Source organism: Schistocerca cancellata, chromosome 8 (assembly GCF_023864275.1).
Source record: "Schistocerca cancellata isolate TAMUIC-IGC-003103 chromosome 8, iqSchCanc2.1, whole genome shotgun sequence".
NCBI classification, from domain to species: Eukaryota; Metazoa; Arthropoda; class Insecta; order Orthoptera; family Acrididae; genus Schistocerca; species Schistocerca cancellata.
The window spans coordinates 525,762,139-525,776,557 of NC_064633.1; the positions used below are offsets into that span (position 1 = coordinate 525,762,139).

A 14,419-nucleotide genomic window follows, 5' to 3' on the forward strand; every position below is an offset into this window, starting at 1 on the left:
GATGAGGTTAGAATAATTGCTGAACTCACAAAGGCATTCAAACAGTCATTCTTCCTATGCTCCATATGTGAATGGAACAGGAAGAAACCCTAATAACTGGTACAATGCGACATAACCTCTGCCATGCACCTCAGGGTGATTTTCAGAGTGTAGATGTGCAGTAGATAAAAATGTTTCACACAATACAGAGAGCTACTTAACAGTAAACAAACCTTCCAGAAGCACATATTTAAACAAACAACTCTGATACGTCACTTGATGTATGACAAGCTGCTTATTGGGTTCCATCTCGCGTTCTTTAGTCGGTATTTGTTCGATGTTTCACCGGCACAAGTGGCTGGCATTGTCAAACCTTTTCCGTCCATTGCTGATGGAGGGTGAAACATTGAGAATGCCAGCCACTAGTGCTAGCGCAACGTGAGAAAAATCCTCAGAATAACGTCAGCTGAAGAACCTGCGACAGAAGCCAACAAACAGTTAGTTCACAAGTGGCCATGAAGGCCTCAACGATTTTCTACTTAACACTGTTGCAGCGTCTGAAGGGTTCAGTCTATTTCTTTATGAAACGTTACAAATGCCTGACAACATACAAATATATTCCATTTCTAACCAACCTGATTCTACCCACAGTACTTTTTCACTTCAGGTTGCAGCCGTATTGCAATCCATTTCATTGTAAAATATTAAATACGGTACTGATATGCAGTAAAATCCACTTTATAAGTGTAGCAGACGGCAAGTAATTTAGAACCCTCCTGATGAACAGTTTAGACTACAGTCTGACTACTTCAACTAGTCTTCTGTCATTCACAATAGAATTACAAATGTTAACAAAACAAAAAATGAAACGAAACAATTTATGACAAATGACAAGAATAACGAGCCACAAACAACTGATAACAACACGAAAATCACGACGAAACGAAATATGGAGATGTGCGCATGGTCGTGTACCAGGGAGTAACGAGCTTAGTGACGCGTTGTCAACAACGGATGGATGACCTCAATCATCAAACTTTCTTCCTGAGTAACCATGACGGTGCCGTGACGTGACGGGACGGCCAATGTGGATGCCGCCATATGATATACATTTCAGAATGTTTGGCCGGACGTGATGTAACGGCTACTGTGAATTGACCTTAACAAGTAAGCAAGACAGCAAAAAACTATTTTCTGAATTTCAGTTTTATATTTCGGATGTTGTATTGCTTGTGAACATAGTGATTAAAAACTTTCGCACAAAAATTTTTAGAACAAGCATTAGCTGACAAGTACCTGTCTTTGCTGAAAAATCATTATCTTTGGTGTTTGCATTATCTCTGGTCTACAGCGTGTTCCGGAAGGCCGCGATAGGTTTTAAGCCCTTTACTGCTATACGTTAGACATGGCGGTGGTTCCCATATCGAAGAAAAAGAAGGTTTGTGTTGTTAATGTGTCAGACAGGGGATAGCGAAACGTGTAACGCATCATAGGGAAATTTGTATTTGTTTGTGAATGAAAAGTTTGGATTATAGTGGTGCATAACAGTACAGATATCTGTCTAGATGCGGTGGATTCGGTTTGCGTTGCACGTTGTGTGTACAAATAGGTTATGTAGTTGTAGTGTTGTCAGGTTGTTATTATTATTGTATGTTGTTGCAGTTCGTTGGAGACGGCGTATTTAAGGCCGAATTAAATGAGTTCCTTACGCGAGAACTCGCTGAGGATGGATATTCCGGCGTGGAGGTTCGTGTCACACCAACGCGTACGGAGATTATCATCATGGCAACAAGAACACAGAACGTTTTGGGCGACAAGGGTCGGAGGATACGAGAATTGACGTCCGTTGTTCAGAAAAGATTTAACTTTCAAGACCAGTCAATTGAACTCTATGCAGAGAAGGTGGCGACTAGAGGGCTTTGCGCTATAGCACAGGCTGAGTCCCTTCGTTATAAGCTGATTGGAGGTCTCGCTGTTAGGAGGTAAGTGTGATATTTACGTAGATATTTTAGTGTGGTTTGTGATGTTAATTTGAGTATACGTGTTCTGTGTATTCCAATGGAATGTCGTGATTTGTGGTGTAGACGTAGAAGTCTGCTTCAGGAAAGACTGTTTTGCGATCACCAGCCACTTGGGCAAAAGTTTTTCATTGAATTGAATTAACCCTTAGTTGGAAACTCCGGAAAAAATTGGCAAATGCGGTGACATCCGTCTGGGAGACTAAGTTGACCAAATTTTTCAAAGAATTTCCGCTGGAAATGAATATAGAAAATAACAATTTAAGGCTTGATGAATAGTTAATAAAGTATTTTATTCCTTCGCAAAATTCACTCTTTCAAATGAAATAGTTTTTAAACTTGACATGTGATTTCTCAAAAATCTTGATATTTATGCAAGTAAGTAGGGAAAAAACTCAAATGTTGTACATATTTTCATTGGGCACTGTAAGCAATTGGCTTTATCACATTTCACACACTTGTATGCTGTCATTCTGTTAAATATTTAGGGACAGTGACAGTTTCCTCTTTTCTAGCTTGTCACTTATTTTTCTTTTTGTTGGGTTCTCATGTCTTTGCTTTACACCCAAAATGCATGAAATACTTTTCCTGGGGTCATCTGTTAAGTTCGGAATCTGGAGCCTTTGTTGCATATGACGTCCTAATTTCATTCCTATGCTTTTCATGAACTCAAATCTTGACATCGTATCTTTATGAAGATGCATTATATGAGCATTTGCGCAGTTCCAAGATATTAGGAAGTAAAGTACTGACAGTGGCCATTTCCTTGTTCTTCAGCTAGCTGAGTAGTTGCTGCACATTATATCTGGAGTGTCTACGCCAGATTTTCTGGCACTGTATAAACTGGTTTGTTGTTACTTTCATCAGTATATGCAGAGTGGTGCATTGAAGAAAGTACTAAAAACTGCCTTAGATTTTTTGGAAGAAAAGATGTGTAAGATCCTTGGTAAAACCATACATACTGGAGCTCACGTCTTTCTTTAGGTTGGGAAGAAGCTCTTTTAGAACCTCTCTTGTTGGATTTTAGAGCTCCAACATGTCAACCTGGTTTTCAGCAGCTCCTTACACTATTCAGTGGAGGAAAACCAACGAAACGGTGACATCCACACAGTAGCATGTTCAACTCACAAATGAAGCATAGCTGAAAAATCAGATCCAAGTAACAATGCATGTGTGTAAACAGTACATTCAGAGCTTTTATACCTGCCTAAGAGACGGATGTTACCAACTGAGGGTTAAATGATTGGAATTCGTATGTTGATATGGCCATTTGCAGGCGGCTTTTGAAGCCAATATCAACCATACCCACACGGCCCAATTATTCGGCGATGACATATGTTGTCAACAATCCATTGCAGTTTGAGAGTAATAGAGACAGGAATACAATGTCAGATGTCTGCACTGTGGTCCACTGAATCTGATACCTGTAAAGAAATCATTGGAACGAATACTTGCAGAGTTGTTGGAGCCTATGGTGGAGTGTTCGACAATGTCCTCAAGAGTTATCAGCTTAGGCATCGCGGGCAATATTTGTTGAAAGAAACAAAAGTAGGCTATATTGCACAACTTTTGTGCTCTCTAGAGTAGAATAAAATTTCATGAGAAATTTTTGTACAGATGATTTGAAGCGAAGCAAGCAGAAACAAGAGTTGCTTGAAGAAGTAAAAAAAGTGAAGGTTGGCTTGTTATCTCTACAGGAGGAATTGTGGGATAAGCCAGGAACTTATCACACCAATTTTTTTTGTAAAAGTATTCCTTGCAGACTCATACAAACCCATATAAAAAACATTGATCTAAACCACACAAACTATATTTGGTTTTGTGATGCGATCATATGAGGCCCTAAACAATGACAAGGTAAAGGTGCAGTGAAAATATTCTCATATTCTGTTGGAGTCCAGAATAAATCTGACATCCATTATTTTCTACAATCATTTAAAGGTGTCTTATATAAAAGTGAGCTTGAATCGGAAACACGATAAAACTTCAGAAATAGCCCATTTTGTTTTGGAACATTGTAAAAGATGTTCAGCCCTATTTTTTTATATAAAATATGAAGGGGCATAAAAATCCAATGACCATGGTGTTTGTACTAATTTGAGGTAATCACTTGAGTTGCTTAGCCTGCCTCTCTGCACTTTGGAATGTAAAGAATGTGTGCTACATCTTGAAGAATGTTGTGGGCTGGTTGGTATAGCATCTGCAGTTGCTAGCTGTTTGATACAGTATGATCCACAGTAAACTAATGTGAACAATGGGTGTGTACTGAATGGGACATTGAATATGAAACAAATGGCAGTTGACATTTATTGAAGATTATTGAATAAGTAGGAAACAAAAGTTTGTAGTGTCATGCCATCATTACATCACCAAACATTAAAGGCTTGCATCTTAAGCTTTCAAATTTGATCTAGTTAGTTTGGTGTTCAATGTATCATTTGCATTATAAATTATAATGATGTGGAGCGAGTCATTTTACATTAACATCACAAATTAATATGTAAATGCAGCTACATGCTGAACCTCTAAATTTTTACCTTTACAATATAAGAAATTCTAAAGGGGAGGAGTTTTTGAGGAACTTTTTTCGCACGCGCGAGTCTATCGACGTGCCAGCACTTTCATATGTATTTTCTGCCTCACAATGTGTACTACAGACTTCATATGCGCCATATTGGAATCGTGGTTTATAGTCATTTCCGCCATATTTGTGACTTCATGGGTCAAAGCAGTCGGGCGGAATCGGGCACTTCCGTATTTCCCAATAGTGAATGGAAGATTGAGTCTTGGTAACCCTATCGTGATTTCTCCCCCGTCAGAATAATTTCCCCGAACTAGTTGAATTTTTAACGGCAACTTTTTGAGTTGTTTTGGTTAGATATTACGGTCATTAGTGGGCTACCATCAGTGCAATAAAACTTGTTTACATAGGAGAATATTGTGATTGACACAGTTAAACATCTTAAATTGGTTGCAGAAAATGCCAGCCAGCACTATTTTGTCGTTCAGTGCTTGTAGTATTAGGAGAGTGAACAAATGACATTCTCAGTAGAAAAGCTGTTCTAATATCCAAGCCATGATTTTCTAAGGTCATTATCGTTGTTCAGGTGAGATACTATTCTAGAATACATCACCATCTCAAATTTTGGAAAATATCGATGTGAAACAGTTCAGTTATTATTGACATTCCGTCAGAATTCTTTGGGAAAGCCAGCTATGACAAAACTCTTCCATCTGGTGTTCAAAATGCAGGAGACAGGAAAAATACCTGTGGGTTACAGGAAGAATATAAAATTTCAAAGAAAGTGCTGACAGATCTGAATATTACCAAACTATCAGTTCAATAACTCATGGTTGCAGAATGCTAATTCGAATTCTTTCCAGAAGAATGGAAAAACTCGTAGAAGCCCACCTTGGGGAAGATTAGTTTGGATTCTGGAGAATGGTTGGAATGTGTGAGGCAATAGTAACCTTGTCTCACGACTTACCGTAGAAGCTAGGTTAAGGAGAGACAAACATACATTTGTAGCACGTGTAGACTTACAGAAAGTTTTTGACAATGTTGACTGGAATACTCTTTGAAATTCTGAAGGTAACGGGCAAAATACAGGAAGTGAAAGGCTATTTACAACTTGTCCAGAAACCAGGCAGCAGTTATTGATTTGAGGGCCATGAAAGGAAAGCAATAGCTGAGAGTGAGACAGGGTTGTAGCCTATTGACAATGTTGTACAACCCGCACAATGAGCAAGCAGTAAAGGAATAAAAGAGTAAGAATTAAAGCTCAGAGAAAAGAAACAAAAACTTTGAGGTTTGCCGACGACATTGTCAGACAGCAAAAGGCTGGGAAGAACAGGTAAATGGAATGGTCAGTGTCTTGAAAGGAGGATGTAAGATGAACATCAACAAAAGCAGAACAAAGGTAATGGAATGTAGATGAATTTAAATGAGTTGATTCAGAGGAATTAGATTAGGAAATGAGACGCACAACTTAAATGAGTTTTGCTGTTTGGGCAGCAGAATAACTGATGATGGTCAAGTAGAGGAAATAAAATGTAGACTGGTAATCACAAGGAAAGTGTTTCTGATGAAGAGAAATTTAACATTGAATGTAGGTTTGTTAGGCAGTCTTTCCTGAAAGTATTTTTATGGAGTGCATCTATGTATGGAAGTGAAATATGGACGATTAACAGTTTGAACATGAAGAGAATAGCAGCTTTTGAAATACGATGCTATAGAAGAATGCTAAAGATTAGATGGGTAGATCATATAACTAGTGAGGTGGTCCTGAATAGAATTGGGGAGAAAAGAAATTTGTTGAACAGCCTGACTAGAAGGGGGCGTTGGTTGATAGGGCACATTTTGAGACATCAAGGGATCACAAGCTTAGTATTGGAGGGAAGTGGGATTAAAGACTGTAGACAGGTGAACACAAAGTTGTAAGCTGCAAGTTGCTGTAGTAATTTGAAGATACAGGGGCTTGCACTGGATAGTTGCATGGAGAACATCAAAAGTGGCGTTCAGCGATGGTATATTTCAATCTGTCTGGAAAAAGCCTTGAGTTTGTGATGTGTTGGATACTTCAGATAAGACAGAGCCAATTATAAAGGAACAAATCTATATATCTATTGGAAACACCATCAAATTGAGAGGAACTTTTGTTTGAGGGAATATATTATTTTCTTAATTTAAGAAAGATTTGTTGTTGTTACATTAATGCGATTGAATTTAATGAGCTGCTTCTCCAATTTACTGCCGTGATTTTGCTGTTGAACTGTTTGTCCCTATACTTTCTACTGTATTTAAGAAATGATCATTAAATATATTTGCTACCTGCGACTTGTCATCTATAGCTCTTCGATTCAGTTCAGTAGTGATGTCCTGTTCTGTGGCTGGTTGTCCTGACTGTCATTGCTCTACATCCTGTATAGCCTTGAGTATGTTGTTGGAATTACTGGTTTGACATTATGTGCATGTCCTTGATTTTTAATAACTTTACCCAGTAGTTTTGAATAGTTTTTGTCGAGGATAACTACAGCAGGATCTCTACTTCTTGCCACCAGATAAAGGAAGAATAGCTTATTGTAATGTATTTCCTGTTTTCCCCAAAATCAGAAGTAGTAATCATAGAATGGAGCGAGGGTAAAATGACGGTATATATGCCTCTGAAGGGATCCTAACTTCTTACCTTTGTGGTCATAAGTGAAATGTGTGTTGGTGGCATTAGGATCTTTCTGCAGTCAGTTTGCAAATGCTGGTTCTGTGAATTTCCTTACTATTTTTCAAAAAGAAAATCACCTTGCTTACAGGGAGTCCCATTTGAGTTCCCAAAGCATCTGTGTAACACTAGCATGTTGTTTGAATCTACCAGTAATCAGTGTAGCTGTCCACCTCTTTGAGTTCAATGTCATCCTTTAATCTGACCTAGTGCAAATACCAAACACTTCAGCAATGCCCAAGAATGGGTTGTGCTGAAGTTATATCAGATTACCTGTACAGATGACCGCACTTTCTTATGTTTCCCAATAAACTGAAGTTTACCATTCATCTTCCCCACTACATTCCTTACATGCTTGTTCCATTTCATATAGCTTTGCAATGTTACGTCGAGATATTTAATCGATGTAACTGTTAAGCAATACATTACTATTGCTGTATTCACACATGGCCCAATGAATTCATTTTATTGTCCTTGAAGCAGTGACAAGTGCTGGGGTCTGCAACAGCACATATTGCAACTACCTCAGCTCCATCAGTGACAGTGCCTGACTGGCTGTATAGTTTTCCTTGTTGTAGAGATGCTTATTTTTCTTACTTTAAAAGAAACCAGCAGTATATTACCCATCATGGACAATAACAAATTATATGAATGTGTAGTGTATGTTATTTCAGACATGTCAGTGTGGATGTACAAATGTGTCCGATCTCCTGTGGGTCTTAGAAGAGCGAATAGGAGGAAATGGACAGGGGCTGCAGATACATGGTGCTCATGGGAGTGTGGATCGGCAGTGAGGTGACCAGAGATAGTCCATGCAATTGCGAAAACACAATTGTGGCTGGTGCAGTGGTCATTGCACCTGCCTAGTTAGCAAGAAATCCCGGGTTCGAATCCAAGTCCGGTACACATTTTTACTCATCGCCACCAATTCTGCGTAATGTGCCAGTGCAGCTGAGGACAGTGGATCCCTCCCATTTCCTCTCCTTTCTTCCCCTCTCCACCTTCAATTTACAGACAACAAAAAAGTCATTTGTGTTTTTAACATATGTATAGTGTTCAGTTTCAGAACTCTTTTTGTAGAAAATGAATGGTAATAAAGAACTGAATGAGAGTAGTGTCCTCGTTTTGTGTCTGTACTAATTTGAAGTAATTGCTGTAGCTTTTCTCGTCAGGGCAGTTTCCAGTCTGGAATTTAAAAGAATGCATGCTACATCACTGTGAAAAGTAGGTGAGAAACTATAGCATACAATTTTTTGTCAGTACACTAAAATTCTACATAAACCGCAAATTATGTGAGCACAAGAGTGCTATACTTCAGACTGGCATTAGACTAACACATCAGTAGCATTGTAAAATACATGCATTCAGAATCCTCGTTAACACACATCCACTTTGTGACAATGGCGTAAAACAGTATATATAATGTGTTGCAGCTTTCCTGCAACACTATTGCTACCATGGTCTTAAGTGTCTTGATAATGTACAGCAAATTTTTGAAGTTTATAACTGATTTGATTGTGTAGTTAAGACAGCGGAGAAATCGCCTGGAATGTGTCATGAGTCTCAACAGCACTGTGTTTTTTGTTCCTCTGGCTTGAGGGAACTACATATTAATCAAGATTTTTTGTGTTATGGTACCTCTCACAGTGTGTGCCAAGCAGAATTTAGGCAAATTTTAATTATGGCTAGCTTAGTTGCTTGTATTGCGTTGCAGAATCAAACTTACTTCATTAGATGGTTTCAGATGTGGTCTTTCTAATGAAAATAGTTTGAGTTCGGTGAATATACATTTTTTTGTAGAAATAAACTGAAAATACCCATTTTTGATAATTTTAAAAAGTAAATTTTGCCCTCGGTTTGTGAACTACTGGAAAGGAGTAGGAGAATTAAATGTTGATTTCTAAGGCCTAGTGTTGGTGAGTCATAACATGCATTATTTCGGGGTATTCAAAAATCTAAACTCATTTTCTTTTTTTCAAGCAGCCCACAAGAGCTGTGGACAAAAGTAGCCAATAGTCAAGGAGACAGAAACACTTTCGAAAGAAAATAAGGAAGACTAGATGGCTGTTGGCTGAGGCGTGGAAAGTTGCAGAAGAATGAAGGAAAACTAAAGTAAAAGGGGATGGATCAGCAATGGTTTAAATTAAATACATTGTTTCAGAAATTAGCTAGAAGAAATACAAATGTCTTCTTAAACAGTGCAAAGAAGTTGAAGGTAACAGAATGGGAAATTCAGGGGATCTTCGCAAGAAAATTAGACACAGCAAAGGAAACTTACATATGAAAATTGGAATAAGAGATAGAAATGGGAAAGATCCAACAGAAGCAGGGGAAGTTAAGGAAAAATGGGCAGAATATGTAAGAGATCTATATAATAAAGAACTGCCTACAGACAATGCTGACACTGATGACAATAATGTTATTTTAAATGTTTTGGAGAGTGAAATGAGCTCTTGAAAATATGACTAAAAACAAAACTAGTGACATGGTGGAATTCCAGCAGAATTGTTCAGTCATTGGAAAGAATGCAGTGAAAGTACTGCATTCAGTATGGCAGAAAATATGAAGTGCACAACAGTGCCAGAAGACTTGAAAAAACTAGTATTCATCCAGTCCCAAAGAATGGAATTTCTAAAGAATGCTGAGATATCACTGAAACTTCTCACTTGCTAGCAAAGTCATGCTGAAAGTATTACAAAATAGACTTCATCGATATCTAAAGTGAGAACTACCCGAAGAACAAACTGGATTTCATAAAGGAAGAAACCAGAGATCACATTGCCAACATTTGATGGATCATGGGAAAAGATACAGAATTCTTGAAAGATGTGTATATCTCATTTATTGATATTCCAAAGCCTTTGACTGTGTTGTCGATCACAATAAACTATGGGAAATACTGAAAAAATATGGAAGTACCAGAACACCTCATTCATCTCATACAGAGTTTATACTCTGACCAAGAAGCCAAGGTGAGAGTTGTGTGGCTCAAGATTCAGAAAGGAGTGCGTCAAGGGTGCGTATTACCATCTTACTTATTCAATGTGTATGCAGAACTCATGTGGTGGTGGCAAGTGAAGATAAGTTACTCTCTTGCTGAAGGTGAAAGAAGTGAAAGAACTGGTCTTGGGCTGAATATTAAGTAAGTGAAAATTGTTGCAACTACACCTATCATTTCATGGCACATAGGAGGGGAGACAGTGGAGGTAGTGTTTACATTCAATTATCTTGGTTCCCAGATTTCTGCTGATGGTGACTGCAGCCACGAAATCAAGAGATGCTTGCTGCTTGGTAGAAAGCCGATGTCAAACCTTGGCAAGGTTGTAAGGATTAGAAGTATAACTTTAGTAACAAAGATCAGTATTACAAGGGCTATGGTCTTTTCAGTTATGATGTGTGGATGTGAGACCTGTACCATTAGAAAGATGGAATGGCGAAGAATAGACTCCTTTGAATTGTAGTATTGGAGGAAACTTGCGAATGTTGGTGAAGATTGAAGGCATTAGAAGACATCAAAGTATGAGATGGATTGATGGCATCACAGAAGTAGTGTTCCAACCTGGAAATCCTCGTGGTGAAGGGGGGGGGGAGATTTTTCCTGTCGACTTCACTTTAAATTATCTGTATGAAAATTGCTCATGAAATCTATTATTATTTCGCTTACGCTGCAGAAAGTTGTAAAAGTTGGCCTGGTTTTGTTTCTTTCAAGACTATATTGCCAGAGAAATTGTCCGAGTTTCTGGAAAGACAGTGATGTGCTGTTAAAAACTGTTATGGGTCAAACAAATGTCTTCTTTCCATAAGTATTGAATTGGTGGTTGTGAAATTGTACCAGTGTTAACTAGGAACGTGAACTTTCACACACAATTTTGTCAAAATGTGTGGGGTCATGTGAGAACCTCTACACCTTTTGGCATGGAATGGCTGAGAGGTCAGTTATGCAGTTCTTGAAACCTTCTGTAGAATAATTTGAAGTGTGTTCTAGGTCACTCTGCAGTATGAGATCTTAGTTTTGTTGTCTTAACTCCCATAGTTTTGACATGTGAGATATAATGTGTGGTGTAAAGGAAGTGAATATACACATTTTACTTTTGTTTACAAGCAAACAATGAAATGCTTGCTTAAAAGGGAAACTCCCCATTGCACCATTTGCAGCAGTGAAGTGTAAGGTAGAGAGACCTACAATGATAGTTCATTCTGTACAACTACTGTTAGCATATGAAAATAAGTCGCTTTTGAATGGCAAATGTCATACACTGTATTAGTGACAGCACATGTGTCTTATGATCAGAATCTCTTAGGAACACACATAATTTGTATGCCAGGTGAGAGAGTGAGATATGCCTCATTGCCCAGTATAGGCGTTGTATGAATGTGAATGTGGTCACTCTCAAGGAAATGATGTTCAATGAGTGAATGCAACAGTGTCACAGTTGCACACTTTCTCTGTGCTCTGTGAAAAATATGATTTTAACGTTTTTGAAGTTGCTTTTTGTTTTTGAAGTCTCAACTCTTCAGTTCCCTTGTTGTAATGTAGTACACATGTTTGTTTTCATTTATGTGAGACGAGTATGTGGTACCTTGCTTGCTTTCACTAGTCATCACATTTACTTGTGACTATAACACAGTCTTACCACATGACTCATATTCTATAACCAATGTGTAGTATGACAACAGCCAAGAATACAGAAAGAGAACAAACTTTTCAATGACGGGATGACAGTTTGTAATTGGGGGGGGGGGGGGATAAATGGCACGGGGGAGTTTTGAACATGGCTCACCTGCTTGCCAGTCCAACACCATAAAATTGTGTGTTCTGAAAATCCCATAAGCCATTAGTGAATGGATGGAATTAATCACCTATAGCAGTAATTTTGCATACTGCAGTGGCAGTGGATTTTCCAACTAAGTTTATGATCTTTCTGTAGTCCTAAAAATTCTTTCTGCTTGTATTTGACTGTTTGACTATTTCATTGGCTGTTTGTCAAGTATACTGTTTTTAGTTTTTATTAGACTACATTTGTATCACATGCCAGGAGGAATAAATTTGCATCTTCTGAAACTGCAAGTGGAAGATCATTTATGTATATTAGAAACAAGAGGGCCTTAGATATCCCTGAAGTACTGTAGGCTAGGTAGTGTCTTCAGAGTTGGACACCTACTGATGTGTGATGGACATGGAACTGATATACTGTCATGTAAGAAAAATGAAAAACAATAAATCTGCTATTTCCTAGCCCACAATAGTTTGACTTGAGTAAGAATTTCACAGATCATACATTCATTAGTCTTAATCAAGTTACAAATCATTCCTATTAATAATAAATTATTGATGTTAGTGTGTGTTCTTGAGAGATAAATGACTGTTACAAATTACTTTTTCTTTCACAGGGCATGTTATGGTGTTCTACGGTTCATCATGGAAAGTGAAGCCAAGGGATGTGAGGTGGTGGTATCTGGAAAACTGAGAGGTCAGCGGGCAAAGTCCATGAAGTTTGTTGATGGTCTCATGATTCACAGTGGAGAGCCTACGAATGACTATGTTGATACTGCTACCCGCCATGTGTTACTGAGACAAGGTAAGGAAAAAAATCGGCTCTTTCTAATATTTGTTGGCTGTCTGTCTCCTGGTAATAAGTACAAGACTAACATGTGGAACAGCATTAGCAGTTGTGCAAACACTTCATTTTTACACTTCTGAAGGAGATAATTCATTAGTCTGATGCATCCTGTTTGTGATTATGATGATTGTGTATTCATATTTGTGTGATGTGCCAAAGGGTCAAACAAGCCTGTCAAAGTGTTAATGAGTCCACATTAGTTGTGAAGGGTGCAGATATGAATAAAAAAAGGAGATTCTCAAACCTAAAGAATTTTCTCCCTCCTCTGTAATCTGCTGTGTCTGGCACAGTACGGACACTGATGTTAAATTTCATTCAGCTCAAACTATTCAGTGTACAAATATGGCATTGGCATCATTGTGTTCTGGAAGAGTTGCACTATGTTTGGATTTTACCTTTATGGGGGGGGGGGGGGGCAGCAAGTTACTAAAACAACTACGAACAGTTTATGAAACTTTTACTGACTTTTTACGTGGGGGGAATTTTTTTCATTTACTCCAAACTGAAACTCTCAGGTTTCCAACACAAAATAATATTTGCTTAAATACAATGCATAATGATCTGCTAGTACATAAGTGGTAACCTGTGTGGTTTGTTATGAGAAATGGTTCTCTAGGTTTTTAATGACTCGGTTATTAATTTTTTGCTCCCTCTACTTATTTCTAAAATAACAAAATAAGATTTATGTTGTGAGAAGACTTGATGATTGGAAAAAGACATGGTTCTTCAGTATGTGCCTAAGTCTACTTGTGCATCAGTTGGGGAAACTTGTCTGCTAAATAGCAACAAAAATATTTTACTTTTACTTCATTTGAAAGGTCGCCCCATCTTCTTTCATGATTTTCTCAAAGTAAGTTCACCAGGAAAATTATGTTTTTATTGTTAAACCCCTATAACTTTACAGTTTCTCTCTTCAGTATTTCTTCAGGCTACATATATCTTTTTTCCCTTCCAAGCAACACAAACTCTGCCATTACTGCCAAAAAGTAAGAATATGCTCAGTTTTATTCATACGACCCAATGTGTCTGTATATGTACAATACAATGAATAGTCAACACATGAATTTTGTCCTTTTTTTTCCAGGTGTGCTTGGTATAAAAGTTAAGATTATGTTGCCTTGGGATCCCAATGGCAAACGTGGTCCCAAGAAGCCTCTGCCAGACAATGTTTCTGTTGTGGAACCTAAAGACGAGTTGCTGCCAACCTCACCATCTAGTGAGATCAAAGCTGCAAAGCCGGAGGCTGCTCCTCCTATTGCTGCAGCAGCTGGCTTGTAAAATGTTACAGATGTTTCATTAATAAAAAGTAAAAACTTTGACTGTACATTTTACCTTCCCTAATTTTTCCAGCATCACTCATAAGTTTTACACTAGCTCTTTCATTGTAGTATGTTCAGTGAATATCTAAAATTTTCTCATGATGGAAGTTACATCTATGGTCTAAACTCTTCTAGCAGCACAGTACACACACACACACACACACACACACACACACACACACACACACACACACACACACATGTGGTCAGGAGTACTTGTCTATGCATAATGTAGCAATCACTGTAATCACTATGAAGACTGGTTT

General features: G+C 38.1%; 1 protein-coding gene across 1 annotated transcript; it reads left to right on the plus strand.

Moving 5' to 3' along the window:
• The first annotated feature begins 1,289 nt into the window (after positions 1–1,289).
• Positions 1,290–14,158, plus strand: LOC126095048 (40S ribosomal protein S3-A). Its single transcript, XM_049909727.1, has 4 exons — positions 1,290–1,417; positions 1,642–1,961; positions 12,605–12,792; positions 13,919–14,158. The coding sequence occupies exons 1-4, from the start codon at positions 1,385–1,387 to the stop codon at positions 14,110–14,112; spliced, it is 735 nt and encodes a 244-aa protein (XP_049765684.1). The 5' UTR covers positions 1,290–1,384; the 3' UTR covers positions 14,113–14,158.
• Positions 14,159–14,419: the final 261 nt, after the last annotated feature.